General features: G+C 35.3%; 1 protein-coding gene across 3 annotated transcripts in view; it reads left to right on the plus strand.

Annotated features, from left to right (window-relative positions):
- LOC145661541 (type II inositol 1,4,5-trisphosphate 5-phosphatase-like) overlaps positions 1-25,585 on the plus strand; it is a gene marked incomplete at its 3' end in the record, with an annotated part of 133,813 nt that overhangs the window by 32,648 nt on the left and 75,580 nt on the right. The window contains 3 exon segments of one of the 3 annotated variants that reach the window (XM_081726865.1): positions 2,641-2,897; positions 16,242-16,362; positions 20,659-20,839. In XM_081726865.1, the coding sequence (XP_081582991.1) occupies positions 16,297-16,362; positions 20,659-20,839 (247 nt within the window). 3 annotated transcript variants of the gene reach the window in all.

Below are 25,585 nucleotides of genomic sequence, written 5' to 3' on the forward strand. Positions count from 1 at the left end.
GAATTTAAGAAAGGCTATCAACCTCGTGCTTATATTGAAGAAAGCTGATGGAACAGTTCTCACTGATACAGATACCATTTTAAATAGATGGAAAGATTTTTTGACGATTTGCTTAACACGCAGCCAAAAACTAGTGTGCGTTGAGAAAGGGAGATTCACACCGCAGAACCGTATATTCCAGAACCCAACCGAGATATTGTATTCCAGAACCCAACCGATAACCAAGATATTATAAAATAGGTATAATTGGTAAAGGGGTTTTATTTACTGTGAGATGGATTGGAGGTTGAAAATATTTTCGGGTGAAGAAAGTGCAAGAAGATTTCGCCCAGTTGACTGACATGCCGTTATCAGAGGTTCAGGAATGAAGTTCTAAGAGAGCGTCGTGCAAAATGCGAAGCCCTTCCACTATTAGAAGTTTTTACGTATAACAACATGTCATGACATTATTGTTGAATACGAACCAGTTTTCTAAGTCGTTGATGGAAAGAGAGAGTGTATATGTTAAATAGAGTTGGACAGAGAGTAGAGCCTTGAGGAATTCCCAAGGATATTGAACGCTAAGAAGAATATCTGTTATGGTGTTTGATGCAAATGCGACGCTGTACCAACCAATTATGAGTATAGCGGAGAAAAGTTGTAGGAAGTTGGAGTTATGCCATATGAGTAATGAGACAATCGAGAATGATGGCGTCATATGCATGTTCCAGATCCAGTTTAACAGCAATCAAATACTGACGATGTTGAAATGTGTTCCAGATGTCTAGAAGAAGAGCAGCAACCGAGTCCAAAGATGACATACCTTTTCGGTAACCAGTTAATGTGGGTGGGAAGATTGAAAAATATTCCAAGTGCCAGTTCAATTTAGAGAGGATGATCTTCTCAAAAACTTTCACTACGCATGAAATAAGAGTAATCGGACGATAGCTTTGAGCCAACCCGATAGTCTTGTGTGGTTTAAATATAGGGACTACCACTAAGTCTTTCCATGAAGGTGGAATGTGTCGTGTCCTCCATATCTGAGAGTAGATTAGAAGTACGGATCGACCATATGGAGATAGGTCGTACAAGTGTTGATATCTAATCTGATCTCTCCCAGAAACTGTGGATCGCCGAGCAGTTGACATCAGGTTCAGTTCTTGGATTGTGATATTCTTGTAGGTTGGTGAAACACACTCCGGATCGAGAAGAGGTTAGAAGGTTCGCTGTCATTCAGTGGTTCAGGAGGCGTGAGAAGGTGATATGAGGGAATGGCTTTTCCTGTATCTTACTCACTAACTTGTTTGCTTCATTAAAGGAAATCTTGTTGAGACCCATTAATTCTACTATTTTCCTTTGTCTTATTTTTCCTGGACATACATTACTATCTGCCATATGATTTTTCCCACAATTAAGACATTTAGTAGGATTCTTACATGTTTCATATGCATGAGGGGCCCTACAGTTTTTACATGAATTTTTATTTAAGCGACAATTCCCCTTAAAATGGCCATATTTAAAACATCCATTAATGCATTGCCTTATAGATGGGATATAAGTATTTACGGGTCTACGTATATAATATAACATCTGGTGGTAATGATTGAGAATCAAATGTGAGAATGACTGTTTTTGTTGGCTGAAGTTCACCTTCTGAAGTTTTCCTGTGAATTCTTCGTGTTGGTGTTATTGGTACTTCACATTTAATATATGTTAGTAATTGGTCCATCGTAATATCCGTATCTATATCATGGACTACACCTGTTGTGTAAAGCAAATGGTTAGGGATAAATGCTTCCCATTTGTTTTGTAATAAAATATTATGTTCCAAGAATAAATTTGCTTCCTCTCCTGAACGAAACTTAATTTTAAGAAGATTCCGTCCTATATCTTCAATAGTTTCAATGCCAGATATATCTCCCCAATATAATTTACGACTTATGGATATTATGTGTTTTTTACCCAAATCTTCACTATTGTGTTTTAAAAATACATAATAAGGTGCTAAGTGTGATGTTTTATATTTATTTACCTCTATTTGGGTAAAATTTGTATTTTTGTTTTCAAAGGTTGATTTAGTTTCGGTTAAGGGCGTAAAACTATGTGTCAGGATGTTTTCCTGATTACTAGTAAACTAGTCGATGTCGATAGATTAGAGTTGATATCTGACACAATTACATTCTCAGCTATTGTCATTTCATCCATCTTCCTCCATATTCAATATGATAGGATCCGGAGATTTTACTCGTCCATTTCCTAAATACTATTGTTCATATTATACAATTAACCTATTTATAAACACTATTCATGCAAAGGTCATGCAAATTATTCCTTAAAAATTATGGTGAAAATAAAAGATAATTAAAAAACTAAGATTCCACACTATCACTGAGTTTACCAATTGTTAACCATACACAACACTTATTTATACTAATTAACACTTTAAAAAAATTCACGAACGTATGTGATAAGATATATATTGTAAATGTTGTATTTCTAATAATCCCGCACTGAATTACAGTACATTGCATAATGAACACACAATATACACTCAATTAACAACTGTAATCTCTCCGACATTTTCCCTTTGACCAAAAGGATTTGGCACCAGATCTTGGACATTGTGTAGACTGTACGGAGCGAAGCGTCTTTAAATTTAAGAGGGTGTAGTAAAGCGTAAACAAGATAATAAAGTGTTACAGTATCCATCAATGATAGAGTGTAACATAGGAACCTTAAAAATATGAGAATTGTGACAAAATAGATAAACTGAGGCAACTGTATAAATAACAGACGTTTGTGACTGTTCAGATCAGTAAGAGTTTATAGAAATAATAGTAGTTGATTAATGACAGTAATGAAGTTGGTCAGTTTTGGAATTTTGATACGATGTTACATGTCAACTGGGTAATTAGGCAGTAAGTAGGTCTTGCTGTTGTGTGGATTTTGTAGAATACTTGATTTAAAAAAAAAAAAAAAAAAATAGCAGAAATACATTTAGAAAGCTTGAGTACAAAAATATCAACAAATCAATTATGATTGATTTGTAATTACTCGTTGCGAACCAGTTATTTAGTAGAACGAAGTCGACTTTGTGATGTTCATTGGATATAACTATTAAAAAAAAAAAAGTTAATAGTATACCTGAGAATCCCCTGATCTGCGTTTCTTCTGTGTTCTATTACCACTTCTACATGAAATACCATAAATTTTCTACGTAGTGCAATAGTAAGAAGTATCCATGTGCACAAGACATGCGATATGCGTTAAATTTCCCCCTCTCCCCACACACAGTCATAGATAAAGTACAAGGGCACTACACATGCAGATATAAAGTACAGATACGTTCTTTTTGATTTTCGTATCAGTCGATAAGTAAATAAAAGTCGCTTTGTTACTCCCTTTGTAAGTTCGTACGTACTCAATGAATAATCCCTAAAAGTATGAGCGTCCTGCTCCTTCGGGAACTGATGCAGCTTCATGTATACTATATCCAAAAAAGACAATTATTTTCGTTGCTTTTTCTTTTGTTTTTCTTAGAATTGGTATATTAATAAGCAATGTAATTCAAGAAAACAAACTTAAGGCAATAAGCAACCGCAGAAAAAGAAAAAAGACTAATGTCGTACATTACGTGTATATACAAAATTACTACATGCGTTCACTATTAAGAATCTGTGTGTGATGTAATTACTTTACTGTCTCTTTAAAAAAAATATAATGTCTTCACAGTTATTCTATCAGTTCATTTATTATTGTACCGCACCTCATCCCCCACATAAACGATTAAGAATCTGTGTGTCATGTAATTATTTTATTGTCTTTTTTTAGGTGCTATTGTTTAGCTTTTGGGGGGCCAGGTTTTTAACCGACTTTTTGCGATATTCTATTCATATTCGGGTAGGTTAGGTTAATCACATTTAATTGACAGTATTGCCGAGCGAGCGTTACCGAGGGAAGGGGTGAGAACACCGCAGGGCACGTTTTCTGTCTTCGTTAGTGTTGGTCCCCCATTACTAAACAATTACCAAATAAAGTTTTGTAATGTCTTCAGAGGTATTCCATCAGTTTGTTTACAATTGTACTGCGCCCCTGTCCCCACGTACAGGTTAACAATAGCGGCATAAGGAAAATGACTATATAAACAAACACACTTTGGAGAACTTTACAATGCCCGATCTAGTAGACATCTTTACAAAGACACGGGAAATTACACCGATTACTTTGAACAAAGTGGGTCCAAACTTCCCTAATCCTAAGCTACTATACTCCTCTAAAGCGGAGGGTAAGTCAGCTGGAGCATGTAAGGTTTGTCCCACTTTTGGGGGAGAGGGATTATTTCGCAGATGCGATCAAGGATATTTCACTTAATAAATTGCTTACAAATTTGATTTCTCGCCGTTTGGCACTTTTATATGGTTACGCTATATGCCCTGGCGCCCACCAGACGGCGTAACCGTTATGGTACAAGTACAACGAGTAAGCGTAAGCGATAGTGAGTATGTGCCTAAATGATGATGTCGCAAAAGAGAACGATGTAATATCCGAAGCTATTTTTCTACTCTGTTAATCCTATAATGCTTTCATTTTTTATGTACTGGCCCACAACTGCGGAACACAAACCCTTTTCTTTTCATAAATTTGACCGCCAATGGCTGCTTTCACACTATTGGTAACACGAGGTATGTTTCCACATGAGATTCAAAAATGTGCTAAGTTCGCAACCTATCTTTCTCGCTGGCTGTCTAGACGAACTGCGTTTGCATGCTTCCTGCGTATTCTCCCATCTTCATGCATTGAGATGAATCTGCTTCTCTTTTACATACGAGCGACGTATTCAGCAAAAGCAAAAACACGTATTTTCTGTTTTCGTTTCTTCTTTCTTCCTGCTTCTTACCACTTACCACTCTTTTCACTCATTTCCGTAACACGTTGCGACAATGTTGTACACATGATTGGTCCATTTCCGGATGTTCTATTTTCTTCGCAAGGGTGTGTTCTACCTCATTGCCTTGCGTCGAATATGGGAAGTATTTCGTAGATTTAACCTTTCCCGATCTCTCTTCTCGTTGTCGCTGTATTCCACATAATCTTATTTTTATGCCCCTATTTGACCGTTTCAATGCGCTTGTTGGCCAATATATATATATACTTGTCGCTTCTTTTTCGATGTTCTCTATGTCTGTGTAATCTTATCAAAATCAGAGTGTTACACCGTGGTACCCTGCCTTTTTAGTCCACACACCTTGATTCAGTCACAAATGAGAATTAATAATACGGTACTTGTTCAATACACAGGGAGCTGAATAATTTATTATTAATTGCTAATTAATACTAGAAGCCGAAAGTTTATTTAATATCCAAGATGGAACTAAATTTTATGGCATCGTCCAATAAAGAAAGCGAAGGTAGAATACTTTTAATTTCAATTTCCAAATACTGTAGATCGAAAGTCCAACTAAATGTTCAAACTAGGAATCCGAAATATGACTGTATACTATAAACTGTCACTAACACTTCATCCAATAGAGCAATAAATGTAACGAAAAAGTTAATGCTTCTGTTAACTTGCGAACTGAAGATGTGTCCATATTAAGATTAGTGACAATTTTTCACAATTGTAAACTATTCCAAAAGAAAGAAACTAAATAATCAATTTGGTAGATGCTGACGTCCAGTTACACTGGACAAGAAATTTTAAACTTTTTTTTCATGCTTCGGAAATGAAAAGTACATTTTCTTACGCAAATGAGGATGCTGAATACGAAAATGACAATAAAAATGCTGGATTGGTTCGAGTTTAAGTGTAATCGACAGAGATATGTCTTATGTAGTGTTAACAGTTTTAGATTCTTGCATTTTCTGTGTTGACTTTTATTTAAGTAGCTACTGCTTCAGTATTGTTCACCCGAGTATCGTGGTTCATATGTTATTCGTTTCAGAATAAACCAAACTTGCAAATGGTACTATGCGCATGTGTATATGATGTACAAGAGAAGGGAAATTTGAGGTAAAATTGGCTATTTTCCTTCCAAAAATTCTTTTTTTCCAATTTAGCGCCCCCTGGTGCGGCCCCGACTACGTGTACCAAAATATAATATACGTTGGAAACTATTGTGATTCACACGTAATATATATGCCAAGTTTCATTATAATATCTTCAATAGTTATAAGAGAAAATATTTCTCAATCCTGCTTAACAATACCAAATTTCATATTAGGCCAGTCAATAAGGGATGATTTAGGGTCGAATAAGGAAAAAATTGGTGGAAAGCTGGAACATTTTTTTTTTTTTCTTTCTTTATAAAAGTGTCCATATCAACATGCTAATTTTGCGCCACTCTACCATCCCGGATTTGGCCGCCATCTTGGAAAAATTGCGCCAAAAATTAGTTTTTAGTAAATATCTCGCATGAAAAATCATTTTAGAGCAAAACATTTTATTACAAAAAATAATCTACATTAAATTCTCTACAAGAAATGTTCTCTTCATTTTTTTTTCTCTAGGATACATCGTTTAGATGTTATAGGCGTGGCAATTTACGCATTTTTCTTTCAGTGTCGCTTTGACGCAGAACCTTAACGAAAATTTTCTGATACTATTTTGTTTTAGTAATTTTTTATTTGAAATATAAATTAATATATTTTTCATTCATTGCAGTTGTAACTGAGGATAAGTAATCAGGTCTATTTAGGTCATTTATGTTCAAAATGTCAGCTGAAAAATTTTTTACCTGTGAGAGATTTTTCGGTGATGGTGTTACCTGTATAGTAAAAGAAAAGGGACTGTAAACATTAGTAGATTGCAGTATTAAAGTGAAAGATGGAAACGAATGTCAACTTAAGGGACTGAAAAGTGTTACACTTCATGAAAAATGTAGAAAAGTTTACACGAAAACAAGAAGTACCAAAGCGTTGCTATCACAACGTACTTCATCACCTACGCCGATAACCCTTAGGTCAGAAGTACTAAGATTTAATTTTCAAAAAGTCTTCCTGTTTTGTAGACAATGTACATCTGTTTAAATTTTAAAGAGACAGTAAGAAAACTTGTGAGTGAGCGTGAGAGTGTACATCGCGTCGAAACCATTCAAGTTAAAGATTCTATTATGGAAGCTAACAAGGAAGAGCGCAATTTTCATTCAATGAAATTTTTCAAGATTATAATGATGCACTGCCAGCTGAAAGAAACAATAACAACTAAACTGAAAGAATATTACTCAGAAAGTATTATTATTATTAAAAAAAAAAAAAAAAGCCCATAGTTTGCTTCCGTGATATAGGGCATAAAATTCTCACGGATGCATGGTATGATCGTAAAAAGCGTAAGTTTATGAACGAAGAGAAGTTGAGAATCATAATGACAGCCGGACAGCTGAAGATATCAGATCCCGGGCTTACGAAACTGATGAATAACCATCAGCAGATAATCTTTGAATGACGTTAATTCATTCATTCATGAGACCTTAAAATGCCTTCTCAACATTACTATCTTGAAAAACAAGACAAGGAATACCACAAAATAGAAAAGAAAAAGTATAACAATTTCTCACGTTGGAGCAGCTACACCAAAATATTTTTTATCCTCATTGCAAGTAGGACTTGCGGTGCACCTTAATCGAAAGTATGGTAGTAAGCATCTTCTTAATGTTCTCTCTTCGTTAGAACTGTGTGCATCATATGCTGAGATAGCTCTCTTTCAAGTTTCGGTTTTTCTGCACCCTGCATTCTTTGTTTGTTGATATAATATATCAATAATTTTCTTTCAGTTTAGTTCTTATTGCTTTTCAGTTGGCAGTGCATCATTATAATCTTGAAAATTTTCACTGAATGAAAATTGGCACTCTTCCTTGTTAGCTCCAAGGTAGTTGAAAGCATAAGCTATGACATCTGAAACAACATTATCTTTCGGACGACCACGTTTCATTCCAGAACAAATCTTGTAGAACTTTTTCATGCATGAGGAATGGTATCTGGCTTCAGCAGCAACTAAATCATGAACATTGCCAATCCTAATACTAACTTCTTTGCCCTAGTCGTCATTTCTACTGTCGGCTGCTTCCATAATAGAATCTTTAACTTGAATGATTTCGACGCGATGTACACTCTTACGCTCACTCAGAAGTTTTTTACTTTCTCTCTTTAAAAATTCATCTGATGTACATTGTCTTCAAAACAGGCAGGCTTCTTGAAAATTAAATCCTAGTACTACTGACCTGAGTTATTGGCGTAGGTGATGAAGTACGTTGTGATAGCAACACTTTGCTACTTCTTGTTTTTGTGTAAACTTTTCTACATTTTTCATGAAGTCTAACACTTCTAAGGCCATTCGTTTTCGTCTTTCACTCTAATACTGCAGTCTACTGATGTTTACAGTCCCTTTTCTTTACTATACAGGTAACATCATCACCGAAAAGTCTCTCACAGATAAAACATTTTTCAGCTGACATTTTGAACATAAATGACCGAAATAGACCTGATTACTTATCCTCAGTCACAACTGTATGAATGAATGAATAATATATTAATTTATGTTTTATATAAAAAAGTCATTAAAACAAAATAGTATCAGAAAATTTTGCTTAAGGTTCTGCTGCAAAGCGATACTGAAAGAAAAATGCGTAAATCGCCACGCCTATAACATCTGAACGATGCACCCTAGAGAAAAAATGAAGAGAACATTTCTTGTAGAGAATTTGATGTAGATTATTTTTTGTAATAAAATGTTTTGCTCTGAAATGCTTTCCATGTGAGATATTTCCAAAAAACTAATTTTTTTGGCGCCATTTTTCCAAGATGGCGGCCAAATTCGGGATGGTGGAGTGGTGCAAAATTAGTATGTTGTTACAGACACTTTTAAAAAGAAAATAAAATTTGTTCCAGCTTTCCACCATTTTTTTTTCCGTATTCGACCCTTCATTGACTGGCCTATATAGGGAAAAGTGAGATATAAAATAAAAAGAATCCAAACAGTACTATTCGTGTGAGTATCATGACTTATACGTTATTCGTTTGAGATTTAAACAAGCTTTCATATTGTACCATGAGAATGTGCGTATGTGTGATCTACGAGAAAAGAGAAATTTGGGGTAAAACTGGGAATTTTCCATCCATAAAATAACTTTTTTCTATGTAGTGCCCCTGGTGTAGCCTCGGCTACAGGTACCCAAATATAATATACACTGAAAACTACTGTGGTTCATACGTAATACTATGCCAAGTTTCATTATAATATCTACAATAGTTATGAGGGAAAACTATTTCTCATTCCTTCTTGACAATACAAATTTCATATAGAGAAAAGTGAGATATAGACATTTACAAAGTGTCGTTCGTACATAAAGACCGAAAAATGCATTTTGTTGTAACGTTAGACCCTCTGGACATGAGACAAAAATCACTTGATTCAAATATAAGTTTTATGTATGATAATTTATTATATGTTTGCGTGGCACAGCGTTTGTCCCAAAGAATTTAAAAGGATTAATAAGAAATTAATACTATATAAAATGGAAGTAATAAAACATAACTTAAATGGATATTACAAACGGCGCCTGTTTTCCTGTCGTTTGTATTATGGTTCTGGAACATCTCTAGCAATTGTTCAACAATAATCAGCAAGCATAGATTTGCTCCGGTGGCCCTGTTATCGTTTCTCCATCATAGAAACAACATGGTGGAAATGTTCCCCATGTTCATCGCTGACGGTTCCGCAATTTTTTGGGAAGATATCTATGTGGGAGTGCAACATATGCTTTTTTAATGATATATTACACCCCATTGCTTGGTAGGAAGATGTTAGGTGCTCCATTAGTTCTGAGACCGCTCGTTCCTCCAAAAATTCGTCACCACGTTTTCGAAAGAATCCATTGCAATCTTCTTCTTATCTTCCAACACTGCATCAAATTCAGGTTCATTGAGAAGTTGTTGAATTTGAGGGCCAATAAATATTCTCTCCCTGGTTTTAGTTTCAGTAATTTGTGGAAATTTACGCAGAATACACTTGAACGCATCACCTATGTGGTTCATACTTTTAACGAAGTTCTTGATTAAACTTAATTTCATATGTAAAGGAGGAAATAAAACTTAACTGGAATGTATTAAAGGAAGATATTGAACGTTCTTTGCTCCTTGCTCCAAAGATTTCCGGAGTGGCCAGTCTTTTTTTTACATAGCGGGAAGCCTTATCACGGCTATCCCATTCGCATGAAAAGCAGCAATATTTCGTGTAGATGAGCTGTAGGCCAAGTATGGCTAGAACTTTGATGTCGCCACAAATATTCTAGTTAAATTCGTTATAATTTATGACTTTTAGTAGTTTTCCATATTAGTATATGTTTCCTTCCAGTGCACTGCATAACCGATTGGGATTGATGACAACACATTTCCATTGTTCACTAATACAGCTGTCAGACTTAGTTTTGGTGGTTTATGAACAACCGCCATTCATCAGGATTATGTTCAGTGTTAAGTTTACTGATAAGACCAGTTATATTTTTACAACACACAGTCACCTTCTACTGAAAATACTCCTTCATGGCGAATAGATGATGATATGTTGGTTGTGAAGTCCGGATCGGTGGATAACGAGTGCAACAGGATTTGACATACCTGGGTCGACTTTGTCCATCTCGTGCTTTTTGTCGGATGAAACACTGGAGTAATATACGGGAGGTTGTGGACCGTTAGTTCTTTAAAATGTGGCACAGGATGTATAGCTAGGGATATTGGGATAAATAATGGTCCTCTCTTTCTTTCTGGATAAACCTTGAAGAAATCATTGAAAAATAGCAGTTTGAAGTATGACCTGTCGGCTCTTTCCACATCATTGGAACTGCAAACGGCAGGCATAGCCTTTTTTCCATGTAGCCAGTCCCGAAGTTTGTAGAACAAGTACTACAACATATGTTTGATGCCCACTTCTTATCCATATCCCTCACTTTACAGCCAAAGTACAAATGATAGGCTTTCTTTATGATAGGCATGAAATTTCGTTTTTGATTGACAAATGTTACTTCACCGCAAACGTAACAAAAATTGTCCGCATTGTTAACACATTTACACGACATGTTTTCTTGTCAATATGGGTATATAACAATGAAAAAATAAATAACAGCATAGTTTAAACCAGTATCTCACCACGACCACATCCGGGAATTGTACTGCGAACATAGAATTTATGGTAGATATTCTTTATGGTTGGCGTGAAATTTCTTTTTTGATTGGCAAATGTCACTTCGTTAAATCGTAACAATTTCCTCTGCACTGTTAACACATTTACGCAACATGTTTCTTCTCAGTACAGTCGTTGAACGATTAAAAAAACAAAAACAAAAACAAAAAAAAAAAAAAAAAAAATCACTCATCTAATATCTCACCACAACCACATCCGATATGGCAAATGGTAGCTACAAAACAACCTTACACAACACGTTTTCTCTGGCATACTACTTCAGCACGAACTAAACCGTGATGTGGTTGATGTTTCTTTGTCAGCAATGAAGTGCAAACGACAAGGATAGCAATAAATCTAACCGACAAACAATGGAAGTTTATTGAAGTAAACAGACAACTCATGTTGCCATGAATCCTTAATTTTCGCGCCGGAGCACATCTGGTGATAACGTATTTCTTTGAAACCCAAACCAATCTTCAAAATATAATTTTATATTCGTTATCAGCACCCAAAAATTAGTAAGAATTGGTTACATTTATCTCCGAAGCATTTTCACTGTTGACCAGGTTATCAGGCACGTCCAAAAATTCTGAAAATATTGATTTTTTTTCCTCCAAAATTTCGGGCAACAAGTGGAGAAACTCCAGGACCAGAGTGAGAACCATTCAGATGTCCAAACAACACGTACACATGATCATCAAAAAAGAAGGCGTTCTTAATATATATATATATATTAATTGGCTTCTAGAGCATTCACAAAATTAATACTTTAAACCCGAACGCAGTGAATAAGACAGGAGATTCAGCCGCGAAGAATGTTTTTCTCAGCTCTGTTACAAACCTTCAGAATGAGTACTCATTTAATCATAATAATATCTTCATATTTGCCATGCATCGGCTATTCTTTTACAATTGACGCGTCGCTGCATAACTTACTCAATCAACGAAGAAAGAAACTACATTTCGTAATCATTATATAATTATATTACGATACGTTATTTTAATACTATTACATCCCCGGGGAGGAAAAATCAAAATTTTAACATTATACTTCACAAGACTCAGTTCCAGCTCGAAACTAAAAATCTTTTATTTAACCCTAGAGGCCTTTTATTTATTTAGCGTACTACCTTAGAAAAGGAAAGGTTGTACGCCAATTACACAAGAATAGAATTAAAAAACAACTAGTCTCAGAGATTTACGGTCCTTCTTTGGAGTTTACAAAATTTCTAATTAATATTCCGAAATGCAGTGCTCAGCAGGGTTGGCAAAAACCATGGTTTTTATTGAAAAAACCAAAAAACCAGGTTTTTTTGGTTTAAATAATTTGCTCTATGTATTTATATCACATATCGATAGAAATGAGTTTGTTTCGTCTTAGTGTTATTATGCAACAACCGGGTTATGCTAGAAGAGGCCACATACGCTTAAAGTGGAATCCAAATCGCTTCTGGGCTTACATCCAAGAGAAATTGTCCTCCATTTGAACTCGAAACCGGGACTAATTGGCCACAAATGCGATACGTCTGCCGACTCACTCACGAAGGACTCCTGATAAAAATACGTTGACTGATCTTTACATATTTGTTAATATAATCGTCAATAGTCATTAGGACAGAAGGACAAAAAGATAAACAATTGCACAAGTGGAACCATTATACAGAATTACATATGGACAGTTTCAAAGTACTACAGAGTACAGAAGAACTAATTTTGTCCAGGTCAGTTCACTACGACTTTTATTAGTCCAAGTTAAAGAAATATAACGACTTACTTTGCATATCATTAAGAAAAGTGATTAAAGATACGAATTATTTGAGTCCACTTTGGCTCTGACCCATTTATACATAAATAGTTACCAAAGATTCTTGTTATTTCAATATCTGTCTCCAGTGGGTTTTGTATGACCCCCTTCCCCAAAAAAGTACAGCATTTCGATGTATTTTATCAATAGTAAACATTATTAAAACGAAACAATGTTTAGAATTTTCCTTTTGTTGCATAACAATAATAACAAACTATAAAAAAAGCACAAAAGAAACATCCATAAAGTTACATAAAAAAAAAAATAGTTGCTTTTGTAATATAATCTCTTTGAGTAAAGAATGGGAAATTTATGTCTGAATATAGTACGAATAATATATGGGAGTGAAACGTGATAACCCACAAATATGTGTTCATCAAGATTTTACGAATAGTTACACTTTTACGAACATTTTTCATTTTTTGGTTTAAACCAGCCAAACCTGGTGCTCAGTATCATTAATGAAGGATTACAAAATAAACGAAAGGTTGGATACACTTCAAGTTTCGATATAGATGAAGAACACTATTAAACGACCGTTTTCACGAAAGATATAATAAAGTAAAATAAAATATTTACCTATAAATGCTTTATAATTATAACTTACTATATTTCATTGTCTTCTTTGGACATTTTTAAGGAACGTGAATTCTAAGGAAACTGTGAGCTGCTATTACATTCTTTATGCTTTCCCAAAGCTATGTGCCCAAATCCTGTGTTTCCATTTTCCTATGTACACTGACAGATTCTTTATTCTCCATAAGTAGAAGCTTTGCTTTGTTATAATTAAATATAAACTACTTGTTTGCTGAGCAAAACTATATATTTTCATTAAAATTCAACACGTGTTACAGTTTCGCCAACTAACTCTTTGGCTTCATCAGACACTATGTAATACAGGATAACTGTACAATCGTATATGCATACAACAGCTCACGTGTATGTATATAGGATTGTACAGTTATCCTATATCACATAATGTCTGATGAAGCCAAAGAGTTAGTTGGCGAAACTGTAACACGTGTTGAATTTTAATGAAAATATATAGTTTTGCTCAGCAAATAATTAGTTTATATTTAATCCTTTATTCATTCTTTTAATATGTGTCTGTTACTACTAAATTTCAATAAGGAACACTAATTATTTCCAGCTTTGAAAGCCTGAGCCGTCTGTAACTTAAAAAATATTGGTGTCTATGAAGGAATTAATTCTGCCATATGTCTTTCCTGTACGACCTTTTTCCTGTTTGAGGGAACAAAAATGTGAATTGATTTCTCTAGGTCAATTTCTATTTCTTTCGTAGTACGAAAGGTTTTTGTGAAATGACTTTTTTATTTGTTGTTCGCAAAAGAACGCTACGGTAAATGGATTTAAATGCTTCACTTCACTTCTTGTTTAGTTTAAGAAAAAAGCAAGGATCATTTTTGTTTTAAGTAAAGGAAGAAAGAATGAAGATAAATTGTACTCTTGCGTCTAAAGGAGCAAAATTTTACTCTTAATTCTTATTGTAGTATTCATATTTAGATGTACTACTTAGAGCAAGTAATGGGTTTATTTTATTTTATCTATTTATTTATTTGTTTCATATTTTTCTTTTCCTGAAGTTTATAGGACTCCGGATATTGGAAACCTTTAAACTTTTTCTTAGAACACCACCTTGTGTGGATTTCTGTTCGCGATTGAGTAATTGAACATTAAAATGTCAGCGAGATGCATTCAGTAATTATACAAACAAACGTATTTTTCTATTATTTTTAAAACTGAAAGACGAAAATAACGAAGTGAAGACTTTGACTGCTTGACAATAAACTTCATTCCTTTTCAGTTCATTGTTGTTATCATTAATTCCAGTCGGTAAATTTGAACTCTGTTTAATATTTTGTGCAAAGTGATTGTAGCATGGTGTGATACTCGTTATGAATAGACAAATTACATACTTCTGTATTTGATATAAATAAGTGAAATTAGTTTTAGGTAATTTACGTCAGCGTTAACATTATAATTTTATTGCAAGTTTTTTGTTGTAATATATTCGATGCGGTCGCCGTCGTGGTGTAATTCGCATACTGCCAAGGTAATTTATATTTTTTTTATTCTTACCAACGGCTGGTAAAATCCGTTGCGTTTACCATTTGTCGGCAGCCGTATACCACAAAGAACAGTTAAGTTAAAGTTTACTTTACGTACTATTCTAATAATTTTATTGAGTTGTAATGGAAGGAAAATAAGGTCATGAAGAAGAAAGTCCGTTAGGACGAAATCTGGATGTGATTTGGCATTTTCCTAGTAAGATACTTTACTTATCACTGGCTGTGGCGAGACGTAAATTTCTTAGAGCTTCTTTCAATAGAGATTACTTTTGTTTATCTTAGTAAAGAGTTTTCATAGTTAAAATAACTTTTAATGTTAGAGCTTTATACTAAACAAGCGACAGTCTTCAGGAAGAAAAGAAAAAAAAATGTCTGATTCTTGCTTAGTTCTGATATTTTCGATGTGTGTGTCCCAATTACGTAATTCTACGTTTTATAATCTATGATTTTAAAAGTTCCTCAATGGCTTTTTCTAACTAGAACAACATATAATGCCCATATATATCTTAAAGAAAAATATGTGTACTGTTGTTACCAATCACGTGCACGCGATATTCTGACTGCTTAATTATCATTCTTGCGAAAATTTAGTAAGGGTTTTGGGTAACGGTCGTTTAAAGCTGTCCTCATCTGATGCAGTTCATGTATCGTATATTACTGAACCGAAGACGAGGTTTTTTGTTTTCCTCAGTTCTGTGTCCAAATATATGGGATCGTCTTGCTTATACAAGTGAAGTTTTTCTCTGCTGAACAGTATCACAAATTTCCGTTAAACTCTTGCCAACCCCTTTAGCCTTGAACGTTTGCAGATCAGAGAGAGATACTAAAGAGATCTAATATCTGATTTGATTTTCAGTGTTACGAAATTCAGAAAATGTATCCAATATGTGCTGTAGATGTATTATTTTGTAATCCCTTGTTAAAAGAAATGGGGTCGTTTTGGATTCAGAAACGTACAGTATTATACGTCCGCCCTATAGTCTACTCGTAAGTCATCCGTGCCCTCGGTAGAATGTTCCTGCCTACATTGTAAAATGCTTTTTCAATATCAGTACTGTTCATTAATACATATATTTAATAAAACAAAATTCAGTTTCTTGATTTTTGCGAACGAATATTGTAAAGAAATACGAATGTAATAACTTGTAAAGTCGTTATTTGTGTTATAAGTCTAATTTGTATATATTTTCAGGTCTTCAGCGAAACAGATTCCTTGGCTAAAAGGATAATAATTATCTACAGCAACAATGGCACAAGTGGATCAACAGGCTCTTGTTCAGAGCAAGTTATCATCTGGAGAACATGTCTTTTCTGTATCCTTTTATTATTTTAAGTGTTCAAGCTGTGGTATAAAAATTACTTACGCTCACTGTTATTGACGTAATGATATTAGAAAGCAGAACTATGAAATATCAGTTGATGAAAGGGTTTTTCGAAGTTTTATCAAAGTACTTTTATACTAATATGACCGACTTAGTCCAGTCCCTGAAAACCTTCCACTCTTAAGCGTATTGATTAAAAAGTACTTGTGAACAGAACAAATAAAAGATACGCAATTGACGAAGTGACATAATACGAGCGTGCTCTTTTAAGATTACCTTTACACTATTTTGTACTTAATCTGATTGAAATGGTTTGGTCGCAAGTTCCATCATAACATTTTTTATGCATATTAAAAAGTATCTTAAGTCGGCATTTAATAAAATGTGTGATTTGAGATGCGTTCCGATTATTTTAGAAGTCTGGTCATATTTATGTGGAACTTCCAATTTTATCTTTTCTTTCGTAAGAATTATGACAATTTCACTATTATTTGTTCAACTTGGGTGATTAATGATGTATGCTGGAGTGTACTCTTGAGCGTGTTGGTCATGTAAAAAGCCTTTTCATGCGTGCCGTAACGAAGAGGGGAAAGGAATATAAAAACATTCACAACCACCAATTTTGTAGTTGACCCAGCATCGCGAGACAATTGCCAAGGTACTTACAGTAAAAAGTGATGGGGTATATGTAAATGAAACCAAGAAAGCCGTGTTTGGAGACGATAAACAGCGCACGTGTTATGCAATTGTATGTGCCCATCTAGCCTGCGGTAGTTCTTTATTACGAGGTCTACTGACACGTGAAATACAAGAAATTGGAAATTTGTATCGATGCTGAAAATATGGAAAATGAACTGGAAATTATTGTGTAATACTGGAGAAATGTAAAAAAAATCCTTTTTAAGACCCTTTAAGATGGCATACCCATCATCTAGGTATAAGTAGTGATAGGGCTGACTACCCAACCACTAAATGATTAGCTAGTTCGAGAAAGGAAACGGATACTGTTTATAATATAAGATCTTAAGTAATTTTGGAATCAATTAGTCTTCTTGGACCCTGTTCTACATCTAAATGTGTAGGCATGAACATTTAACACCGCATTTACCGTGGTTGCTCTTCGGTATTTGTAATTAAGTGATTTGCTTAACACTGATTTCTATACCAAATGTAATACGAATGTAAAACAAAGATATACATATATATATAATACGATGAACTAAGTGAGGAAAGAGTTGACTGTGAGGGATGATTGGAGACCAACAACAAAATAGGGTGTGTGTGGATTTCGATAGACATTCTGGGAGAAATAACGCCCAGAAAACTTTTTTCCCATCGATATTAATCCACTAGTTTATGTGCATTCTTTCTATTGAAACAGTGAAGACGATTTTGTTTTTTAACATATCTTACCGTCTATTTAATATCACAGCATATAATCGTATGTTGCACTCACCTTTTTCCAGTTCACTGTAGTATACTGGAATTTTTTCTAGCAGGACACTGGATATTCAAGTCATCTCCAGTAGATAGCCTGTTCATGGTCTGAAAAGAAAACTTTTCTAATATTATTGTTATAGTTACACATTCCACAGGTATGCTCAATAGGCTAAAGTAGATAATGAGAAATATTCGTATGTTGGAACGGTTAAATGATTGATTAAATGATCACAGACATGATTGGCACCTCTTATGCTACCTATTTGTTATTTTTAGTGTATTTTTAAAAAGTAAAAATAATACAGATAAACAGTGGACATTGAAACTAAAACAGCTACGCAAATAGAATAAGATATTCGCGGGGCTTACCAGAACCATATGGTAGTTTATATCATACGTTTGGACAACGAGTTACGTGTGCGGGTCCTTGGTAGTCACTTTAGTAGAAGAGGTTCGTCAGTGAACATCAAATTGCATGTGTAAAGCGGTATAATAAGGGACATATCCGACTTCAAAAGAGGGAAAATCGTAGGGTTGTCTAGCAAGTGCATTGGATACAGATGCAGCATCTGTGTCAAAAACTGAAACACTTTATGACATCTCACGGGGTACAGTATCCAAAGTAATGTGTGCATGGGATGGACGAACTACATCCAGAAGGAGTAACTGTAGGGGAAAACTGAAGTCTGAAAGAGACGTCAGGACATTGACAAGAATTGTTGCACGAAAACGGAAAACCACCGCATCAGCAATCACCACAAAAGTGAATAAACCCCTCATAGAACATGTGTACACGAAAACAGTCCGTCGGTACCTGCATAAAGGCCAATATCCATGGCAGGGTTATAATATCGAAGCCTTTCATGAGTAGCACAAATGCCGCAAAGCGGGCTCAGTGGTGTCAGAAGCATAAAACCTGGACGTTGAATGACCTAAAACGTGTCATATTCTCGGATGAGTCCAACTACATTGTTTTCGAAACAACAGGGAGAGTGTTCTTCTGTAGGAGCCCCTCTGATACATAAAACCCAGACTGGTTGGTACCCACAGTCAAACATGGAGGCGGATCCGTGATTGTTTGAAATGCAGACTTTGGGCCCCCTCATTGTTCTAGAGAGTCGTGTCACTGCCAAGGACTATAGGACCATTTACATCCTATGGTTCGGACACTCTTCCCGGACGGTGATGCAGTGTTCCAGGGTGATAACTGCCCCACTCACACTGCTAAACTTGTCACAGAGTGGTTGGATGAGCATGACAGTAAGGTTGAACGTCTACCATGGCCCCTCAATCACTGGATCTCAACATTATTAAGCATGTATAGGGTTTGTTAGAATATCGAATTAGGAAACGTTTCCCTCCACCACGTGTACGTGCTGAATTTATCACAGCACTTCAAGAAAATACCTCTGCAAACGGCACAGGACCTTTTTAATCTTTCTTATATCGTGTTACTGCTGTATTGGCCGCCAGAGGCGATCCAACACCTTATTAAATGCACATGATGGGTATCTACAAAATTCCAATGTTCACTACTTGTATGTAGACTAGCCTCTCCCCTCAAAACAAATTTATTGAACGAGAGCTTCCCCTCTCTTCGCTTCCCGATTCTAGGGTTACTGAACCTTTGTATTTATATGGTCTGGCAATATTAACTTGACAGTTCCACTTTCAGAGGTGCTCTCACACCCCAGCAGTAACGATAAAAACAGCATGTTACGTGTTGCGACAGTAGAGACGCCATTTTATTAGCAATGGATTATTGTACCCTAGCACGGCATGTTTCTGTGAGTGAGGTGTATTTTAAAAGCAGGAACTGTGTGGTAGCAGTGCACTGTACCAGATTTCACATCAACGTTGGAATATACTGAAGAGTGCCAAATCGGCTCATAATACGTAGATAGATAGAGCGGTTCTACGTTCTTTGAAGTAAAAATTCAAGATGTCTTAGCAGTTCTACTGTGAATGCTGGTGTTTGTAATGAATAATTTCATTGGATTTAGCGAGTGTACATCGCAAAATGATGCGAACCATCATCCAGGATTTGAACCCGTTCCTCCCTCCCCCCCCAAAAAAAAGAAATCTCAACTCGTGGGTTTTTTACGAGTGTATTTTTTTTTTTTTTTTTTTGTCGGTTCTTTAGATGTGAGGAAACTAATTATATGTGAAGATAAGATCATTGCCATAATTTACAACAATTGTCTGTTCACTACTAGATAAAGACGGCTTCATGGAAGAAATGTGTTTCAAGTTTAATAGGATTTTCGGATGATTTGTTCTTCAAACATTTCACAAAAATCTTCGAGGATGAATGTATAAGGAACGAAGAGCAACTACAGCTAACGTTACTTAGGGAGGTCCCAGAGAGGGTAGAAATTATATAAAAGGTATAAATTATGTTTTGAAACAAGGTGAGTGCATGTTATTTAGATATGTGGAAGTTCAAATTCTTGTTAAATAACTGATATAGCTGATTGTACTTATAATATACTAATAGAAAGCTCGAAAGCCCAGGTGGGTCCAACTCACTGTTTTTTGTTTGGGCACACTTGGCATAACCCTGCCTACCTCATATTACTTTCAAGAAATAAACAGCTGTGTTTTCTGCTTTGTGTAAATGGCATTATGTCTTCTATACATAGATAAATTATAAATGTACTAGAGGCCATGTTCATAAAAGATAATATTATAATAAAAATACATAGGTAAAAGAAGTTTAAATTTTCTGTAAAAACTTGGAAAGAAAAAAAAGGAGAATAAGTTTGTCCCAGAATAACAAGATATGTCACAAGTAGAATATAGTTAATTGTATCTTTTTCTATTCTTTTATTTTCCTTAACACATTAGGTTCTTGAAGCAAATCTCGTTCAGGATTGGGTTCGCACATCCCGTCTCTTGGCATTGGTCGAACATCAAGGAGACAGTGCGTTGTTTATGTTCATCACATCTAGGACTCCTGCACAACTTTTCTCCGACTTGACTTTGGAGAGAGTACTTCCAATTGATGCAGATTTCAGATGTGAAATAGGTTGGTAGTTTTGTATGTCTTAACAATACAAGTAGCGCTAAAATTTTTATAGGCTATTAGCTTTTTAAAATTTGTTTCAAATTGTGTCTTTTAAAAGTCATTTATTTCAAGCAGTTTTGAAAACGGTGCAATGCCTTCATGATCCTGCTAGTTATTCGCTTTATGTTACTGAAGGAAGCAGGGTCGGATTAGAGGAGCTATAGCCCCGGGCCTCTAAGTGGACAGGGGCCTCCACTCTGATCAAAATCTTAACTGGCTATCTAAAAAGGATCATGAAAATACATTCATCATCATAAAATAAAATTTGGCCAAAAATATGAAACATATTCACTTAACTTTCCTACTGTACTTTCACAGAAATGTATTAGGTGAAATCAGCAGTTTTTTTTTTTTTTAATTATTATTATTATTATTATTATTATTATTATTATTATTATTATTATTATTATTATTATTATTAAAGCCTCGGGCCTCCAGATAGGTTAATTCAGCCCTGGAAGGAAGTCAGCAGACTTGAAACCACTCAATATGAACATAAATATTTTTACACGCTTGACCTAATCTCTAGACTGTATGTGTTGTAATTTATGTAGGAAATCCTGATTAGATTAAATTAGATTTTGATTTTGAGTTTAGCGTCCTTTGCAGCAGCGAGGCTATACGAGACGCAGACGTACATCTTAACTTGGGATTCGAACCACATGATCTTCCGTCGGGAATCGAAAATCCTGATTAGAGATGCGTTTCATAATCATATACACATGTTATTCATGAGCTTCACCTTCTGTTACTATGTTGGAAATATGCAGGGAAGACAATACCATTCAGAGCTGTTACTTTTCCATTATCTACTTCAGATCCCGTATCTGTTTCTCTTAAGTCACTGTCTTTATTGGAAGTGTAAACTCTTTTTATTGGGTTGTTGTTGAAGTCATGATAGTGTTTCTGTATTTTTCAAAGACCTTTTATTTAGGTAAAGAACAAGATCAATTAATGATATATTGTCTGTTTTGTTCAACAATTTTTTGCCATCTTTCAGTGAGTTTCATAATTCTTTGCTCATGGGAGGAATTTTCTTTCTCGATGAAAAATTGAACAAAGTGCTAATTTAAATCTAAGCATAGCAGTTCAGCGAGGCAATGTGGCTTCAATTTTAGGTACATTACCACCTGGCAAATTATTAGAAGTTTTCCTTTTATAACTAACGGTTGAGAATTTGCCTTTTTTATCTTTCTGTTAAAAAAGAAAAGTTCCAACTTATAGATAGTTATTGTTCTCAACTAAGCAATGATTTATAGAAAGTTATTGTTGTAAACAAATAACAGTTGTTAGTTTCTGAAAGATTATCAAATTTCAATCTCGTTTAAATTGAACATTATTCCGCGCAGGAAATTTTGAAGAGAACTTAACAAATGGATGTTTGACAGCACAAAATCATGCGAGTGTGGCAGCACATCCCGTCGAAGCTCCAATAGTTTGAACAAACTTGGATGATGAAACTTAGATATAGTTCTGCGTTATGCTGGTGGAACACAACTCATATACGTTTAACGAGCTCTGGCCGTGTCTAGATTTATGTATTCGTTCATATGTCCAACTACCAGCAAGACACATTCGAATTGGTTCTGTGGTTCCTTGGTAGGACCTCGAAAAACACACCTTTAATATCCCACCACACTGAGATCATAGCCTTCCCCTGATGAGTGTCTGATTTCGATATCATTTGAGACAAATCGCCACATCGGGACAACGCAGTATGAGCACCATATTGTTGTAAACAAACCATCTCTATCAGCTATCAGTCTTTTTTTAAGTTCGTGAGGAACCCAAACATGAGCATACTTACGTATCTCACCTTCTTCAGATAGTCGTGACCGCTGAATGATTGATATTCAGTGTTTCTGTAATCTCTTGAATTGCGTAATGTAGTTTTAATTCGATCTGTGCCTCTGCTTTGCTATGAAACTTGGAAAGACTTCCTGTCCGAGTAGCGTCGTTGAGATTAAAATCATCAGCATATAATTTCTTTTTTATCATTGGCATTCACTTTTAGTTTTACATCCTGCTGTTATGCTCCGAGACTAAGAGAGGCAATGGTAATGATAATGAACAAAATGTTGGAATGGATAAAGTAGGAAAGAACGGAACAGCCCTGGAAAGGCTTTCACCCACGGTGTTTGTCCACCACAGTGTTCACTTGGCGAGAGCTGGGATCAAACTATGGAGGATTTAGATTTCTGGGCTTTCGGCAGCTATGGCTATTTAGCCCATCACGTATAAGGGATTATGTACCTCGGCGAGCACACTATCCGGGGAAAGGGAAGGAAGAAAGCTGTCTGGGACCTATAAATCAGGTACCACCCCGACATTTGCCTGGTGTGAATGAGGAAAACTTCATTCAGGATGGCTGGTCTGAAAAAGCTTTTCACACCTTTTCGACCGAGTGTCCCCACCGGGAATCGAACGAGATGGACGCTCTACACTGAACTACCGCGGCCCATTCTTGTAGTCCACTGTCTCCGTAAATTTAACGAAGCTTTCATTACTGTACTTGACGCACATTCGTTACTTTACGAAGAAAAAAGTAAAATGTGGCGTAAATGAAAAATTCCATCATTAACTTGTAAAATCTGCAAAACATAACTAAATCGCTGAGTTTAGTTTAGAATGAAGTTAGAACTGTCAAATATGAAATTACGTATCAGTATCATAGATGAGAATGTCCATAGTACTTCTATAAATATACCACATTGACTTGACACCTAGTCTTCCGTTTCAGGCGCTGCTATCGGCTGAAGGAATTCCACTCTCTTTCGCTAAGGCTCCCTCGCCTAGCAGCTGCTGAACCCTTATTGGCTCAACGCGTGGGTGTGCCGGGGTGTGAGCTTTAGTTCGCATTTTTGCCACGGCTCAAGACAATTTGGCAGCATAATAAAAATGAACTAGCTATCTGTTCCAAATTTGCATAATAACTATTATAACTCAATAATATAATTTTTATAATCCTCTTTATGTCTCTACAGACTGAATCACATACCGTTACACTGTGATTTCTACCACAAGAATTTCTTTATTTAGATTTGCAGCATTATTTTCCTGCAATTAAAGGTAGTAGTTTGAATATATGAATTCAAACGTGCCACGTACATCTGAACTCACGAGATTTCTTTTTCAGCATCCTTTTTTAAAGAAGATATATAAGATTCATGTAATTTTCATTGTGCTCTTGATCGATGAATTACGTTTCAGTAACGGAATATTGTAACATGTAGGTGTTACATATAGATACTCTTAAATTAGGTACAATTCATTGTGATAGCGAATTATTATGAAAAGAGAAAAAAAGAAAGGAAGAAAAATGAAAGAAATAAAATCAGTATATGATGGGGGAAATATAGATTATACATGAAAGGAGAAAAAGAAAAATTGTTTTGTTTTCCATTGAGATACATAGGGAGTTCGACACCCAATGATTCCTTTCAAAAATGAAGTTTTTTTCTTTTAACTCTCCTTTGCTGTGAGCAGGTGCTCTTGTAATTCTCAATTTGTTGAGGTAGGTCGGGAACTGACAGCTAGTTAGCTCTTGTGTGTGTCTAGATGCGTGACAATCTGAGAGCCAGGTTTCGAGCTGGTGTTTTTTGGCTTCCAGTTCATTGCTTATACTGAAAATCCCAGGTCTTAAATCATATTTGGACTGCCTGGCACAATTACAGCGAAAATGCTATACTTCGCGGTTTCCTTTTTCTTAATGTGGGATGAACATGGTCGAAGTGAGACGGTAGGCGATATTATGTCATACCGCCTCTGGTTTGTCAATGACCAAGACATACCGTCATTGGAGAGTATATGCTAAATACTTTTAATATGTCCATTTTAATACAAAGTAATTGATGAATAGCTTTGCAAGTAAAAATATTTTTATTTTGAATGTAGAAATAATTTCTACGTTGACAACCCGACATTTTTGCCATCTTTTTCCTATCTTTTGTTTTTAAAATGAGATGTCTTCAAAGAAATTAATCTAGTTTATATTTTGGTGTGCAATATTGAATTTTCTTTCTTATGTATGCGTGTCGTCTTGCCTTAGTGCATATAAATGTCGTGTTTTGAGTATGGGCGGATTTAGGGGTTGTCTGCTGTGGGGGTCAGATCTTCCGAGGTTTGGATTACCTCATTCGAGTGAGGAGTCCGGAATTTTTCGTGCAGGATATTGTTAATATAAAATTTTAGTTTTTTGAGCATTTTCGTGTATAATTCCTTATAATACAACATAAGGGGATATTTTTTCAGAAAGTTGTTGGCGGGGAATCAAAGTCTGTCCATATCCCTCCTTCGCAAGTACAGAGAAGCTCTCTAGTAGTTTTCAGTCATTATGTAAATAGAAATTCAATCTTTAGGGCAACATACCCCACTGTATTTCAACATTTAGATAGTCAGTATGTCGAGTCAAAATCGTAATAAAACATACCGCCTCTTTTTTTTCCACGTTGAACACTGGGGATGAGTGCCTTTTGTTAAAATAGTCTTCAAGTTTAATTCAGTTTATTTGCCTCTTTTCGTATTTAATAATTACTGAGATGATTTAAACTCAAACTAACAACACAGTTCGATCAAGAAACATAGTGAAGCTATGTCTGAATAATAAGGAAATATGAAAATAAGAGTAATAATTTCTTTTTCAGCAGAGGGAAATTAATGTGGAATAGTTCTAAGTTCGAAGAATTAAATCATACGTAGAGTAGCAGT

Source organism: Thermobia domestica, chromosome 1, assembly GCF_964235325.1.
Source record: "Thermobia domestica chromosome 1, izTheDome1.hap1.1, whole genome shotgun sequence".
Taxonomy (NCBI): Eukaryota; Metazoa; Arthropoda; class Insecta; order Zygentoma; family Lepismatidae; genus Thermobia; species Thermobia domestica.